Raw genomic sequence first — 17,641 nt, 5'->3', positions numbered from 1 at the left:
AGATGGACTTATCCATCTGTCTCAATCTCACTGATATAGAGCAGATAATTACTAATGCACCTTATTTGGTAGATTGACTTATTCATCTGTCTCAATCTCACTGATATAGAGCAGATAATTACTAATGCACCTTATTTGGTAGATTGACTTATTCATCTGTCTCAATCTCACTGATATAGAGCAGATAATTACTAATGCACCTTATTCGGTAGATTCATCTGTCTAAATCTCACCAATACAGAGCAGATAATCACTAATCAATGGCTTCAATTGGTTGTTTTTTTTTACTGGTAGAAGTAGCATTTCAGGAAAACACCAAACTTTTTTTTCTCCAAAACATTGAAAATACGTCTATCATTTGAATGGCAGGCTTTTCTGATTCAAAATATAGTTTTTCTTCAGTGGAACAGTAGATCACTACACTAACATACATCTGTTACTGTTTAAACAGATGTTATTCATACTGCGACTTTAGACAGGGTAATTTCTACTTTTAAATATGCCTTGATTTATCCCTTTACAGCAGAAGCGTTGCATAGTAAACCAGGGAGCAACATTTGTCATGAAGTCTACTTTGAATGATTAAAACAATTATCAACAATTGGGTTAGTTCTACCATTCTACAATGCTATTTTAAATGGGTTTGGATGAAACACATTTCAGCATATCAGTATCATGTACCTTGAGCAGTTCCAACAGAAACATCTTTAGTTGGGCCAGTTCTAAATGTTGGTGTCTTCCCATTCTGTCTAGTCCAGTTAAGGTTATCCCTGACAGAGTTTCTCCATCCACACAGGCTATTTGTACTATCTTCAAAGTTACATGTTGTTCCTGAAATAAGATATGTTTGACAGTGATTTTGTAAGACAAGCTTAGATAAGAAAGTTCTATTTTTATTAGGCATATTTCTTAACCACAAACCTTAGACTAAAGATTTTTATATGGATATGCATAAAATATCATTGACTTAAATAGAATACAAAACCCTTTATCATGCACACCTTCCAACAAATCCATCATTTTAAGCCCTTATCATTCCTACCAAGTACCCAATTTAATCCCTCCACAATTCCAAAACTCACCATTTGCATTCACAATTAATTCCTCAACTGACCAAGTCCAACTAACACATACAACCCAAAACAAACCTTTTTCGCCCCTTACACCACTCACCATTTTTAATTTATCATTCAGTCCTATGTTATATCTAACACACATATAGTGTTCATGACAGCCATCCACTGAGTCATTAATTAAGTTGTTTTACTGTACCATAAAGCAAAACAAACCCATCAAATACCACCAAATCGTTCACATATTAACCCTATATTACCATTAACAAAACCTACCAAATGTTATACCTACTACCAAGTGCAACACCCATTTACTATGAGACACATAAATCTAAAAAACAATCCCTAGCTACACCTTTCAACCATATAACCATACCAACCACCCCTAAACCAAAATTATTAAGTTTTAATTACGCTTACCATCCCTAAACCACACCTACTTAACTTTAATCACACCTACTAAACATTAATCATACTTACCAAAGTTAAATCACACCAACCATATTACCATACCAACCACCTCTAAACCACAATCATTAAATTTTAATAATGCTTACCATCCCTAAACTGCACCTACTAAGACTTTAATCACACCTACCATCCCTAAACCACACCTACCACCTCTAAACCACACCTACCATTTATATAATCTATATTCTATACATACCACACATATATTCATCTGAGCCATCTCCACAGTCATCAATAAAGTTACATTTCTGTTCCTTGCTGTAGCATCTAGAATTGTCACACATTAGTTGGTTTGGACCACATGGCCCTACTGTAGTTGGTGGTTTAGTTGGCTGGCCAGGCAATGGTACTGTAAACAACAATGCTTCAATCTATAACCCAGATTTTTTGTATACAGCACTTTAAATAGAGGTTTGGCCCATAGTCAAAATGTAGCATATATCCACACTGTATATGACAGATGGCAAAAACATACAGCCATACAGGTTACAAAAAATAACTTGGCTTATGAACCTAAATGGCCTGAATGGATAACACTTCCTTATTTTAGAAGATTTGTTCACAAGGGAAGTCACTGAGATGAGAAACTGGTTTACAGTGAAAGTTTTTTTAAAACCGAATTTATCTGATAATTTTAGGCACTTAAAGCTTTTTCTCCTTCGACAGATTTTATTTATTTTTTTTATTTTTTCCAGAATCTCAATACCAAACTTAATGTGGGAACAAACTTATGAACAGAGTAATAATACTGATTTCAAATTTGTCAAATTTAAAATATGTTTTCAGTTTTGACTAACCTTCCATTGGAGCTTGTTCACAACTAGGTGTAAGAGATATGTCATCAATGGCAATATCACCATGGAAACCAGATCCTACTTGTCCAATCAGAGTCACCTGAAAAATAGACATCCTTTTCATTAAAAAAACATCAGGCCACAGAAATAAATGACAATCATTCCATAATTTTCCAAAAATAATTTAAAAGGCTCTTCATTTCATATCATTTTATAGGTATTATTATTCAAATTTGATAGAAAGTTGAATCAAGGAAAAACCAACTCACTGTAAAACTGACAACTTTTCCAAGCAAATGCTTGATTCCAATTGCCTGGGTTAAGAGTCAGCATTATGACTAACTTTATTGCCTGGTCTAACAGTCAGCCTTGTGACTACCTTTATAGCCTGGGCTAATAGTTCGGCCTTATGACTACCTTTATAGCCTGGGCTAACAGTCGGCCTCGTGACTACCTTTATTGCCTGGGCTAACAGATGGCCTCATGACTACCTTTATTACCTGGGCTAACAGTCAGCCTTGTGACTAACTTGACTGACTGGGTTCAACATACCTCAAAGTTATTTGTGTTTGTTCCATCAGTAAGTGGGTATTGTCCCTTGAGCCAGCCATCAGCCTGACTTCCTGTTAGGTTGTAAATGACAACAATACCACCAGGGTTATAGCTGTACCTTTTAGCTATGGCCAGAGATCCAACATCATTACCCCACATATGATACCATAATCTTAGCTAAAAAAAAGAAGGTTTTTTTTTTCAAAATACTGAAAAATACAAAAAGAATGACTCATACAAATAGCCATCCTCTCTGAAATCTCATCTGCACTAAAGTGTCTGAAAAAAAAACCCAGTAAAAATAGTGAAATAAACAAACAAATACACAATTATAGCTTTTAATTACCATCAAAATCCTACTGAAATCTCACTGAAGGTCAAGGAGAGCTGCATCCAAATTAACAATTGGTCCCTATTGCATCCATCACTTGTATTTGTGCATGCAGGTTGACGTAGACTATACATTTTTTGGTGAGTTTGGGCTGCTTGTTTCTGTGTACATTGTATTTTAATACTTTGTCTTCCTTGTTGTTTGTCTACATCAGTTTGTGTGCTCTGAAATACGTTTTTGCCCACAGATATCCCCTTTCTGATATCCTTCCTTTCAGACAAGAGGAGTTAATCATAAAACACATCTAAATTTATTACTTACCTGGCAGTTGTTTGAAGTTCCTTTAATGATGTATGAAGACAGTCTGGCTACTTGTCCTGGTTTATTTGGAGCAGAGCTTTCAACATAAAGGTAGGTACCTGAAATAGTTATGGTGTGTCATTAAGAGTATTTGACATTTGGCTGTGACAGTACATACCTGTACTGCAAATATCACAACCTCTGAGTTATGTACAATGAGATTTCTCACACAAAATTAAATCTAATTGAAAAGAACTATAGTTCCTTTATCACAGAAGTCAGCTGTAGTATTATTAATCCTGTTAGGGCCATGTTTCATAAAAAAAAACATCCCAATTCAAGAATTTCTTCAGATACATCTTTAAAATATTGAAAAATAAGACTGCTAACATGAAGCCTGTAAAATGAAAGCAGAACGGATTTGCCTGCATGACTTCGTCAAGTGCTTTTCCAGATTTTTTGACATACAATATCATGTTAAGAACCAATTTTTCTCTAAAAAATCTGCTGAAAAATTGAACATTAAATTTGTGATGTTTCATAAAACATAAGCCAATTTACCCCATCAAACAATGATTTTAGGAGGAAATGAGATGAACCATACATTCAACTGTACAAGATTTAAAACATACTTATGAGTGAGACTAAAACCAACCTTGTCTTGACCTTAGGGTGTGGTCTGTTACAGGGCCGGTTCCTCTGGTTGTTGTGGGACCAGTTGATAACTTCCAATTAAAGTCATCTGTAATGTCATTGAACCATGATTGACAGATGCCATGTTCAAAGTCACACCTTGCCTTATAGTTTTGGTCACAGGTCTCAGGCTAAAAGAGGAAGAAAACAAACAAATTAGTCTATATGGTAAACTAAAATGGGATTAGGATTTTTATCAGCTTTAATGAGCTACTGTAATTACTTAAAATATTAGTATGCAAAATACCCAATATGTATCTGTAATTTAATTGACATTGTACAGTGAAGCATGTCAGAACTTAAACCCTTTTGGGTTGTAGAATTTTTCCCGTAAGACAGGTATAACTGAGGTGCTTCTCTTAAGAAAGGTGTATGTAACTAATAATTATTCATGTAAGACAGGTGTAACTGAAGTTTTTCTCTTAAGACAGATGTAATTGATGTTTATCTCTTAAGACAGGTGTAACTGAGGTGTTTGGTTAACTAAGGTTCAAAATGCATTCAAAATGTCATAAAAGTATCAACAAGTGTCTGGTGTAGACAGTTTTTTTATTCAGGGTTCAGTAGGTTGTACCTAATAATTGTACCATTCACCCAGTACTTAAATAAAGTTACAAAATGGAACAATCAGTAGGTATAATTTTCATTAAATTGAAAGTCAATGGTATGTGTTAAAACAGGGCCAAACGTTTTTACCTGTTCATCAGTAGAATCTCCACAATCATCAGAATAATCACAACGTTTGTCCTCACTGATACAGAAACCATTGCCACATTTAAATTGGTTTTGTCCACACCCTCCGACAACTGGTTCTGGTGTTGCACAGTTGACAAACTGCAAGGTGTCAATAGCAATATCTCCAGCAAAAGAGTTGCCTCTTCTTGCCTGTATATAAAGTTGGAAGTTTGTCCTAGCACCTATAAATACCATTGCTCGATTCCATTTTCCTCCATGGTTACCTTCTACTGCCCATAAATGATCAGTTTGCTTGTTAAACAATGTGAAAACTTCCAATTTTCCAACAGCTGTTCCTTTCATGTAGTAGTACAATACTAGAGTGCACTGGGGCCCTGTTTGGCCAATGACAGGTGTGTAGAGTTCTGTGTGGCTGTCAAAGGATCCAGGAGAGCTGTCTGCCCATAGATAATATCCTTGAGGGGACCCACTCTGATCATTTTTGGGTCTGTAATCGCTCACTTTTTGTACAGTTATGCCTTGGTCAGCTTTCCATTTGTATGTTTGATCAGCTGGTGCTGTCTGTGATGCATTTATCATCCAGTTACATAACTCATCCAAACCAAATCCACATGATTTTTTCACTGAAGGAAAGTAAAGGTGCATGATAAACCTCATCTTCAAAAATGTTTGGATGGGGTCTTTTCTATGGTGACTATTTTCCCTAGATGTAATTTTTGTAATGAGGGATTATGCCATGTATCTCATAAGAAGATAAGCCCTATATATTTTTTTTTATTATTTGCATGCTTTCATTTCTGCATTCCGAAGTCTAGCAAGAATATAGCCAAAAAGTAAATCATGTGAAAATAACCATTTTTAAAATTTTTCGTTTTTAAAATATCAAATGCAATGTTCGTCCTTTATTTTGATTTGCACAGTTTCATTAGACCTAATCACAACAGAAAAATTAACAACTGTAAAACAAATGTACAAAATGTACATATGTTCTTCATACTTGTGCTTAAAAATCTATCCCCCATACTACAGTTTTTGATCAGATTCAAATATATAAGTTTCTAGCATGGAATACATTGGTGGGAGTGGTTGAAAATCAAGGCTTTTTGATCTTGTTTTCAATATTAACACTTACCACACTGTAATTCGTCAGATCCATCAGCACAATCATTGACAAAGTTGCATACTTGGTTACTATTTATGCATTTATTATCATCAGAGCACTGGAACTGTGATACTGTGTTACATCTATTGGCTGGTGTAACTGGTGGTGCATGTGTTGTGACACCAGCAGGTGGGTTTGGTAAGGAGGATGTGTCATACTGGCAACCAGGTGTAAAAGTTAGATCATCAATGGCGATGTCTCCAAGATAGCTGTCGCCAACTTTAGCTTCAATAATAATCTGGAAGCTTTGGCTAACATTCAACTGTACTTCATGACGTGCCCAGTATGCTCCTTGCTCATTGGCTCGTGCCAGAACTAACTTTGTGGGTGGTCCAGCATTATATATTCTGTAGTACACACTTAGTGTATTAACATATTGTCCATACATATAAGAGTAAAACCTCATACGACAATCTTTACCCGTTGTTCTGTAAAATGATTTGGTTAGAAGCCAGGTCTTTTGGTTATATTTCTTTCCAGATGCTTCCATATATAGATAATGTCCACTTGATGTTCCCATAGTGTGATCCCATTGTGGACCAGTGTAACTTGATGGAGTTTTTCCACTATAAAGTGTCCAATCAAAATCATCTTCTGTCTTGCTCTGGATAAGATCACCAATTCCATTTTCAAAGTTGTACTCTTTATAGCTACCACAATTTGCTTCGTCTGAGCCATCACCGCAGTTATCTGTTAGATCACATTGTAATGACAGTGGTATACATGCTTTGTTGCCACAGAGCAAATGTGTATTTGTGTTGCAAACCTGCACTGGTGGACTCATGCTACAGTCTGTAAACTGAATATTGTCAATAGCAGTGGCTCCATTATAGGTGCTTGAAACTTCAGTAAAAATGAGGTTGAATGGAGAACTACGATGACCGATACCAACAGTGACTTTATGCCACTGGTCATCAGATTTTCTGCCAGAGTATCCAGATAGTCTCCACAGCTGAGTCTTAACAGACTGCTCAAGAATGTACATATAGAGTGTTCCAAGTGTTTGTCCATTGAAATAGTATGCAAAGGTAACTTTGCAGTTACCATTAGCCACTGTGTATGTTGGACTTGATACTTGAGCTTTCTTACTAACTCCTGGGTGTCCACCTGTGTTATCATTAATATACAGAAAATGGCCGTTTTGATCTTGGGTTGTAGCATCAACTGATGGAGCAACAAGGCTTGATGTATCACCACCACTTCCAACTCTCCAATCAAATCCATCAATAGCAGTTTCATTATATCCACAATTTCCTTGTGACCCTTCAAATGTACAGTCTGTTGGACACTGTTTCTCATCTGATCCATCTTTACAGTCTTGTTTAAAATTGCAAACTTTGATCTTGGCAATACAGCTGTTGTCTCCACACTGGAACTGCCAACCTTGACAAAGGTTTGGTCTAGGAGTTGTCATAGGATGAGGGGAAGGAGTAACAACTGTTGGAGCTCCACATCCTGGTGTGAAACTAACATCATCAATGGCTATGTCTCCAGTAATTCCTGCTCCAACAACACCTTCAATGATCACCTGATATGGTGACGAGCTTGTTAAATTCACTTCTCTACGGAGCCATTTGTTACCCTGTTGTGATGTCACACTGTCAAGTTTAATCTTTCCTCTAGCTAATGAATTGATATAAACATTCATACCACCAATAGCACTACCATACATATGGTACCAAAATCTCATTGAACATGAACCTTTGTTTCTTGGTAGATATAGCCCAATACTGGCAGTATCATTTGGTTTTCTAGGGCTTGATGATTCAATGTATAAGTAATATCCAGATCTTGACCCTGTGGTATGATCTTGTGTTGGTCCAGTTCTACTTGATGATGTTGGACCTCGATGTTTTGTCCAGTTGAAGTTATCAGTGGTCAGTTGTTGCCATCCACACAATGAGTACTCAAAAGTGCACTGACTGTAACCCATACAAAGGGACTTAACTTCATCACTGCCATCACAACAGTCATTTTGCAGGTCACAACGTAAGTTCATAGGAACACAGTTTCCACTTAAACATGTGTATTGGTCTTTTGTGCAAGATCCTGTAGATGGTGGAGTCATACAATTGCTGAACTGTAGATCATCTATTGCTATGTATCCTGCCTGTCTGCCATAGCTTATTCCCTCAATAATGATGTAAAACTGGTGTGCACAGCCTGGTAGTCTGACTTGGGCTTGTTGCCAAGTGTCCTGTTGTTTGTTCAGCTGAAGATAATAGAGACTAAACAGTGTACTTTCTACTCCACCAGAATGGATGTAAATCTTAAATTGTCTGAAGGCTTTTCCATGGATGTTATACCATAAAGAGAAGTTACAAGTCTTTCCTGCTTGGTGGTACATTGGACTATTGAGACGGAAAATCTTTCCTGTATCATTGGCTGCTTTGGAAATGACTGCAAATCCACCAGAGCTTGAAGATGAGGTGTGGTCTGTGCTTGGGCCTGTGTTTGTTGCTGGGTTACCATTGCTGGCTACATTCCAGTTACCTTGGGCCATTTTCTGGTCATTGGTCCAATAGCACATTCCACTGCTGAATGGACAGGAAGCTGGGCATTTGGCTTCATCACTGTTATCACTGCAGTCATTCTTAAAATCACAAACTTTGCTGTAATCAATACATTGTTTGTTGGCACACTGCCACTTGCCAGGTCCACATGGTCCAGGGGTTGTTAATACAGCAGGTAATGTGGCAGCAGGAACCACTTGACATCCTGGTGTAAATGAAACATCATCAACAGCGATATCACCCTTATAACCATTGCCTCGTACAGCTTCAATTACAACTCTGAAAGGTGATGACCCTGATATTGACACAACTGCTCTTATCCAGGCATTTGCTTGGGATCCATTTTTGGTCCATAACAGAGACATGGGACCACTTTCATAGTTCTCTTTGTACAAATTCAGAGTATTTACATCTGGTCCATACATATGGTAGTAGAATCTGATCCTACAATTACTAGAGCTTGGTGAAAATACTGGACTCTTTAGTCTTGCAGCATCCCCTAACTTCCTAGGTGATGATGTCTCAATATACATATAATGCCCTATTTTTGACCCATATGTATGGTCAGAGCTTGGTCCAGTTCCAACAGTACTTGTTACACCTGAACCATATGACCAATCAAAATTGTCCTGGTCATCTTGGATCCAATTACAGAGGTCAAGTTCAAAGTTACAACGTTCAACATAATTTGAACAATTTTTTTCATCTGATTGGTCACCACAGTCATCTGAGAAATCACACACATAAGCAAGGTCAACACAGGACTTTCTTGCACATGTGAACTGGTTGGAAGCACAGTATGTTGAAGATGGACTAATAGCACAGTTTGTGAAATGGAAATCATCTACAGCCATGTCAACAGTTTTCCCTGAGTGCAAGGCTTCAAGAACCAGATAGTATCCTGGTGTTCTTCTTCCAATTCCGACTGTAGCATTGTTCCATGTGTTACCATGATTACCAAAAGCAGACCAAATTCTTATTCTGCCAACAAGGGAGTTGTATTTAATATTAGGTGGCACAAGGTACATGCGTAGTGTTCCAGCAGCATTACTGTTCTTATAGTAGAAGAAATTCAATGAGCACAATGAGTTAAGGTTACCAAAAGGAGGGGAAACCAGTACAGCTTTCCCATAATTCTGTCCACTTCCTGCATCAACATACATGTAATTTCCAACTTGCGAAGTGCCATAAGTGTGATCATTTCTTGGGCCAGTTGATGTTGATCCATTATGTCTATCCCACTGATACCTGCCAGCACTGCTATCCATCCAACCACACTGTGAAGACTGGAAGTCACATTCTTGACATTTGATTTCATCTGAGTTATCACCACAATTGTTTATAAAGTCACAGACTAAGGTTGAGTTAATACATTTTCCATTATTGCACTTGTACTGTCCAGTAGGGCAATTACCAGTGGGAGAAATGGTTGTAACAGAACCTGGAGGTAGGGTAGATATTGGTCCTGTATATGGCTTGCAGGCTTTGGAGAAGGAGATATCATCAATAGCAATATCACTATAGGCAGATTTTCCAACAGTAGCCTCTATGATGAATTGGAAAGGTTTGCTAGAATACACACCCACTTCTCTTCTTTCCCAGTATTCACCAAGGTTTCCAGATCTGCGATATCTTAACAGTGTTCCTCCATTCACACTTGACCTGGTGTAAACAGCAAGCTGGTTAACATCTTTGCCAAACATGAAGTAGTAAAATCTCATTGTACAATATGGGTGTGAAGTTGTTGGTTGAAAGAACTGACTAGCAAGTCTTGCTTTCTGTCCCGGTGTTCTTGGACGGGAAGTTTCAATGTACAAGTATAGTCCTGCTTTTGTGTTTAGAGTATGGTCCCTAGCTGGTCCAGTCAGCTGAGATGGAGTACTTCCTGCACGTCTAGTCCAATCAAAGTCATCATCTGTAAGTTGTGAAAAGGTACAAAGTCCAGATTCAAAGTTACATCCTATATAGGAACTACATGTGTTTATTTGTTCATCAGTGTTGTCACCACAGTCATCAGTAAAGTCACATACACGGTTCAAAGAGATGCAGGCTCCTCTTCCACATGTGAAGTTGTGAGTGGCATCACATGATGTACTAACAGTTGGTAGGCCACAACCTTGGAATTTAATATCATCAATAGCAATGTCTCCTTTGGTACTGTACGATCTTTTAGCATCAAAAAGAATCTGGAAGTTGGTGTCTATCCGTCCAATGTTGACAACTCCTCTGTTCCATCTGTTTCCTTGATTGCCTTGCAAGTTCCATACTCTAGTGTTTGTTGTACTTCCTACAGTCTTCATATAAATATACAGTGTGCCTATTCCTGTTCCATACATGTGATACCAGAAAGTCATTTGACACGTGCTTGCTGACTGTTTCAGTGTTGGACTTGTGAAGTAGGCATGGCTGTAGAGTCCACCTCCACTTGCATCTACATACATGTAGTATCCATTAGGTCCAAGAGTTGTGTGGTCAATTGAAGGGCCTGTGTTAGAATCAGGTGTGGCACCTCTGTTCTTTAACCACTTAAATGATGTTGTAGAGCTATTCGTCCATCTGCAAACCTGTCCATTTTCAAAAGTACAATCATAACCACACTGCTTTTCATCTCCACCATCAGAACAGTCAGGTATAAAATCACAAACTTTGTCACTACTAATACATTGGTTGTTTCCAGTACATGTGTATGCACAAGTTGATGATGTGGTTGCAGGTGGCAGGCTCCCACAGCCAAAGTTATTTATAACAATGTCATCAATGGAAATGTCACTTTTGTAATTAGTTCCCACAATGCCTCTAATATAAACATTGTACCCTCTTGAAGGAGAAGATTGTATATTAACTTGGGCCTGTTTCCATCCATTCCCTTGGTCACCTAACAAGGTGAAAAGCTGGTTTAATGGTTGAGGATATACTCGCTGATAAACATTGAGAGATCCAATTCCTGTTCCATACATATTATACCAGAATGTCATGCAGCGACTTGAATTTGTAGGTCGTAACCATGGTGAAGCCAGCAATGCATTGTCTCCTTGTTTCCTTGATGATGCTTCAATATACAAATATGTACCATATGGTGTGTTAAGAGTGTGGTCTGCAGCAGGTCCAGTCCCTGCAGATGCAGTTCTACCCCTTGCTCTTTCCCAGTCCATCGTATCATTAAAATTCATATTTCTCCATGCACATGTGTCTTTTTCGAAGTCACAACTTCCTCTTGGTGGACAAGCTCCTGATACAAGCTGAATATCATCAAGAGCTATGTCACCCTGATAACCATTTCCAACTATTCCCTCAAAAGTGATTCTAAATGGAGTTGGACTCTGAACTGTTACATGGAATGGTTTCCATGCTGTTCCATGGTTTTGTCCAATTTTTGTGATCATTCTCCCATTACTGGCTCCAGAGGGTTTGACATAGACTTGTAAAAATCCAACTGACCTGCCATACATATTAAACCAGAATTTCAAGCAGGATCCTGTTGTGGCTGGATAAAGTGGTGAGTCAATTCTGGCCTTATCATTTCTTCTCCTTGGAGCAGATGACTCAATGTAAATGTATTTTCCTTCATTTGTCTGGAAAGTATGATCTGCTTTAGGTCCAGTGCGAGTACTATTGGTTCTCCCTGAGTTGAGGGTCCAGTCAAATTGATCACTACTGTCCTGTGTGTAGCCACATATGCCATCTTCAAAGTCACAGACTGAGGCCTGTGGGCAATCTCCTATGTTGAATGTCACATCGTCAAGGGCTATATCCCCAGCATAACGTGTTCCAGCAACACCTTCAAAGACAAGTTGTTGATTAAGGCCTTGGTTTGTAATATGAACCTGGGCATATTTCCAGTCAAGTCCCTGGTTTCCAAACCGTGTCCAAACTTGGCTCATTACTCCTGCATTCTTTGAGTAAACACTCAATCTGTTGACATTGACTCCATACATGTTGTACCAGAACTTCAAACATACTCCAGCTGACCTTATGTTGACATTGGGACTAACAATTCTAGCTGTACTGTTTGGACTTTTACCAGAGACCTCAATGTAGATATAGTGTCCAGCTGCATTCTGTAATGTGTGGTCAGCAACAGGACCAGTTTTCACTGATGTAGTAGTACCAGTTTTCATTGTCCAATCAAATGTATCATTTTTGTCTTGTGACCATAGGCATATTCCATTTTCAAAGTTGCAGTCTACTGCAGTGGGTGGATAAGGACTTCTTGTTGTTGATGGTGGAAACACTGTTGGTGTCGTAGGTGGTGTCTGTGAGCACCCTACCCTTTGGAAGACAACATCATCAATGGCAATGTCACCAGTGTAATTACCACCATAGACACCTTCAAAAGTTAAAGTAAATTCTTGCGATGATCTAACAGCCACCTGTGCACTCAACCATACATTGCCATGGTTACTACTTGAGGACCACAACAAAGCCAGTCTTTGTGAGCCAAACAGTTGTTGATATACATTCAACTTGCCAATACCAGCTCCATACATGTGATACCAGAACTTCAAACAGCCAGAAGTTAGAGGTTTCAAGATATCACTCACAAACCATGCCTTTTCTCCAATTCGTCTTCCTGTTCCAGAAGTTTCAATGTACATGTAATGACCTTGGGATGTACCTAAAGTGTGATCAACTTTGGGTCCAGTTCTTGCACTGTTTGTTCCACCAAAGTCTCGTGTCCAATCAAAATCATCACCTGTTATAGCATTGGTCCAGCCACATGTTCCTTGCTCAAAATTACAAGTTCCAACAGGGGCACATGCACCATTTGTGATCACAACATCATCAATAGCAATATCTCCTTGGTAACCAAGTCCTCTGACTGCCTCTATCATAATGGAATACACTCCATACTGATATATTGTCACTTGCCCATGTCTCCACATATTTTGCTGGTTTCCAGTTCTAGACCATATCTGTTTGGCTTGAGAATTATTTCTCTGGATATAAATATTCAATGATCCAATAGTCTTTCCATACATGTGATACCAAAACTGCATACATTTAGTAGTTGTAACAGCAGATGTTACCATTGGACTAAGAAGTACTGCCCTATTATTAGGTTGTCTTCCAGATGTTTCAATGTAAGCATAATGTCCAGTGCTAGATTGGTAAGTGTGATCAAAAGGAGGGCCTGTTCCAACAGAGGTTGTTCCATTATTGCCAATTGTCCAGTCAAAATCATCTGCACTGCTCTGTTTCCAGTCACAGAAACCAGATTCAAAATCACAACCAGGCTGAAGGGGGCAAGGACCTGGAGAAACAGTTACATCATCAATTGCTATATCTCCCTGTGGACCTTTCCCAACTATACCAGTTAGAGAAATTTTGTAGTCAATTGAGGAGTTAATTGTTCTATAGGCTTGTGTCCATTTATCACCTTGAGTGCCATTTTTTGACCAGAAAAGAACTCTGTTATTAGATGTAGTCAGATAGACTCTAAGACTTCCAATGGTTGGTCCAAACATGTAGTACCAGAAGGACAAACAGTTGCCTTGTAATGGAGTGGGAGGCATGGTAGGACTATCCAGTGTAGCTTGGTTTCCTCGTTTCCTGGGGTAAGAAGTTTCAATATAAATATACTGGCCTGAACCTGAAGTATGGTCTCGTGATGGTCCAGTTCCAGATGTTCTTGTAGTGCCTTTGTTAACAGTCCATTGGAAATCATCATTCACCGCCTGGACCCAATTACAGAGTCCACTGTCAAAATTGCAGCTGATGTTAGGAGCTGTTCCTGCACAGTTTACAAATGAGATATCATCTATGGCAATATCATTTGTGTTTGATGGGGCAAAAGATCTTCCAGGTCTTACATAGAACTTCACTTGCCATTTGGTGGCAATAGCCCCAATTCTTTGTCCAATATAGGCTTTCCTTAGATGCCAGCCTTGTCCCTGATTGCCATTTATAATATCGATTGGGAATCTTGTTCCGTTTATAAAGAGCATGGTGGTTAAAGTACCTACATTTGCTCCATACATGTTGTAGTAGAAATAAAGCTCACAAGTACTAGCAGAGGGGGGCATCATAGGACTTTGCAGAATAGCAGTACTGTAGAATACGCCTTGTGATCCCTCAACAAAAACATAGTAGCCCTGAGCTGAATTCTTTGTATGGTCTAGTGATGGTCCAACAATGTTGCCTTTGTTCTGCGTTGCTGAATGCCTGCTGAAGTTAAATCTTCCATTACTTCTATCAACCCATCCACACATTCCAGATTCAAAATCACATGGTCCACAAGTTTTGAAATCTCCAGCTGTGTTTTGGCACTGTCCACTTGGAACATTAGGTGGAATATTAACTGAGCCAGGGAACTGAACATTTTGAGCTTTCACACATCCTTTACTGAAAACAGTATCGTCTATTGCAATATCTCCACTAATCAGTCCACCAACAGTGGCCTGGATTACAATCTGGAAAGGGTACTGAGATTGAATGTTTATGAAGGCCCTATCCCATATATCACCACGGTTTCCAGTTGTGCTGAAGATTTGTTTCAATGGAGTACTACCACCATTTTGTCTCAGGTACACATTCAAATTTCCAACAAGCCTTCCATTCAACATGTAATAGAATACAAAATAACAACCTGAGTTAACTGCATTGTACGCTGAGCTGAGTAATATGGCTGTGTCACCAACTTTTCTTGGTCTTGATGTTTCAATATAGGCAAATCCACCAGATCTGAGGCCCGTTGTATGATCATGTGTTGGTCCTGTTCCAGCAGTTGGTGTTGGGCTATTTCTCCTGGACCAGTCAAAACTATCACCAGCTCCTTGAGTCCAGTCACAAAATGAAAGATCAAAAGCACACCTTGATGGGTAACCAGAGCATGATGACTCATCACTATTATCTCCACAATCATTTGTAAAGTCACAAAGTCGATTGTTATCAACACAAGATCCTCTGGTACACTGGAATTGGTTAGCACCACAGGTTGCCTGAATGGGTGGAAGTCCACAGTTCTGGAAAGAAATGTCATCAATAGAAATATCTCCAACAAGAGACAAAGTTTTAGATCCTCTGAACTGTATATAGAAGTCTTGATTCACTTGTCCAATATTTACTGTTCTCTGTTGCCATTGGTTACTATTTGTTCTACCCAGATATGTCAAGGAAGTAGGCTGACCTTGAACAACCTTGCTTACAAACAAAGTTCCAGTTCTTCCATACATGTGGTACCAGAATGTCATTTGACAAGTTGAAGCAGAGTTTCTCAAAGTTGGACTTCGTAGGGATGCAAATCTAGAAGAACCTTGTCCAAAATTAGAATCTACATACATGTAAAATCCAAGTGGATTATTCCTTGTATGGTCATTTCGTGGTCCAGTATTTCCAATTTCTGTTCCATTGTTGTGTCTTGTCCATCTAAAAGATCCTGCACTTGAATCTATCCATCCACACTGTGAGTTATCAAAAGTGCAATTTCCACAGTTCTTTTCATCACTTCCATCTGGACAATCATTTTGGAAATTGCACACCTTGAGAGCAGATATGGAATTACCAGTTGTACACTGGAAGAGCTGACTGGATGGAGGGGTAGCAGGACATAATCCAGATTTTAATGTAATGTCATCTATTGCAATGTCACTTAAATAACCACTTCCGATAACTGCCTCGAATGCAAGAGTATATTCCTGTCTGCTGGTGACATTTACAAAGGCCTTTATCCATTTTTGGCCCTGATTTACTGAGTTCTGGAACAAGCTTGAATGCTGATTGGGTGTGCTTGAAGATCCAATGGTGTCAAGATAGAGATTCAAAGTTCCCATTGTCCTTCCATACATCAAATAAAAGAAAGAGAAGCAACTACCAGCAGTTGGAGGGAAAACTTCGGATCGAATACGAGCCTTTTGACCAGGTTTCTGGGGTGATGATGCTTCAATATACAGATAATATCCTGAAATGAGTAAGGAAAATTAGTCATATCACATGATAATATAACTTAAATGAAGTTTCTTGTTTTGTCTTATTTACATTGATTATAATACAATTTGCCTGAATACTTTACTAAAATTAAAATTTAAATGAACCATAATAACTGAAATCAATGATTTAATTTCTTTCATAGTTTATGGTGATTTGGCAATAAGATTCTTGCTTTAGTAACTATGCTTCCTTTACTACTGTGAAGTCTTTGAAAAGAAATTCTTGATCAATGTGAACAGACCATTGAAACAATACACAAAAGTAGACAAGAGCTGAATTGAGCTTAGAACTATTTAAATACAAAAAAACAGCCTCAAAACTTTTCAAGTCAAAGTTAGTGACAATAAGACATCTTTAAAAGAACTAGAAAAACTATGAACTATGCTCACTGACCTGATACCCCTCATTTGATAACATTGTACCTATTAACCTTTCAATTGAAGTCTAACACAAAAGGAGCACAAGGGGAATATGTAATAAAGATTATGTGAAAGTTTCATCCATATCCATTCAGTGGTGTAAGAGGAGTAATGAATAAGAGATGGGTCCCTCCATATAACAGAAGGAAGAATGGACGCCCTTATCATTTGCAAAGTCAGGGGTATAACTAGAAAGACCGAGAGCAAGCTCACAAAAACAGATAGACAGACAAGGTAATTTTAAAGCCAGAGCTTGCCGAAACTACACAGACTTTTTGTATCATGCTAGAACTCTAACAAATAGGCTTCTGGAACAGGGTAATGTTGCTACAAGATTGAAGTCATCACTACAGAAGTTTTATGGTTGTCAACATGAACTCGTGGATGGTTATGGTGTATCCATCTGCACCATGAAAACTGATTTATTCAACGGGTCATAGTTTTCATTTCCTCATTTGTCTACCACAGACTGGACTTTTTATGAGCAGCTTGGCGGGTGTTTCTAGAAAAACAGAGGACGCTTACCATACCGGTGCACCTGGTCCATGTTCCCAGTTTTTAGTGGAGTCTGAGTTGCTCATTTGCTTTTGTAACTTTGTATGTATGATTTTAGTTACTTTATGTTCTTTGTTGTGTATGTTCGTTTACCATGTCTGGTCTTTGTCCCCGGATTACATTCTTTTGATTACTGCTATAACCTTGGTTCCCTTG

The 17,641-nt window shown here is 38.4% G+C and overlaps 1 protein-coding gene across 1 annotated transcript in view; it reads right to left on the bottom strand.

Moving 5' to 3' along the window:
- LOC148609942 (uncharacterized) overlaps positions 1-17,641 on the bottom strand; it is a 153,547-nt gene that overhangs the window by 10,426 nt on the left and 125,480 nt on the right. Inside the window, exons 148-155 of the mRNA XM_088541550.1 lie at positions 6,043-16,482; positions 4,911-5,533; positions 4,177-4,345; positions 3,543-3,640; positions 2,891-3,067; positions 2,342-2,438; positions 1,741-1,893; positions 682-831 (exon numbers count right to left, since the gene is read on the bottom strand). Coding sequence (XP_088397676.1) covers positions 682-831; positions 1,741-1,893; positions 2,342-2,438; positions 2,891-3,067; positions 3,543-3,640; positions 4,177-4,345; positions 4,911-5,533; positions 6,043-16,482 — 11,907 coding nt within the window. The remainder of the gene's footprint in view (positions 1-681; positions 832-1,740; positions 1,894-2,341; positions 2,439-2,890; positions 3,068-3,542; positions 3,641-4,176; positions 4,346-4,910; positions 5,534-6,042; positions 16,483-17,641) is intronic.

This window comes from Perna viridis, chromosome 8 (genome assembly GCF_037379345.1).
Source record: "Perna viridis isolate PV_CMFRI_1.1 ecotype Kerala chromosome 8, ASM3737934v1, whole genome shotgun sequence".
Taxonomy (NCBI): Eukaryota; Metazoa; Mollusca; class Bivalvia; order Mytilida; family Mytilidae; genus Perna; species Perna viridis.
The sequence above is the reverse complement of the archived record's forward strand: the minus strand, read 5'-3'. Positions and strand labels throughout refer to the sequence as shown.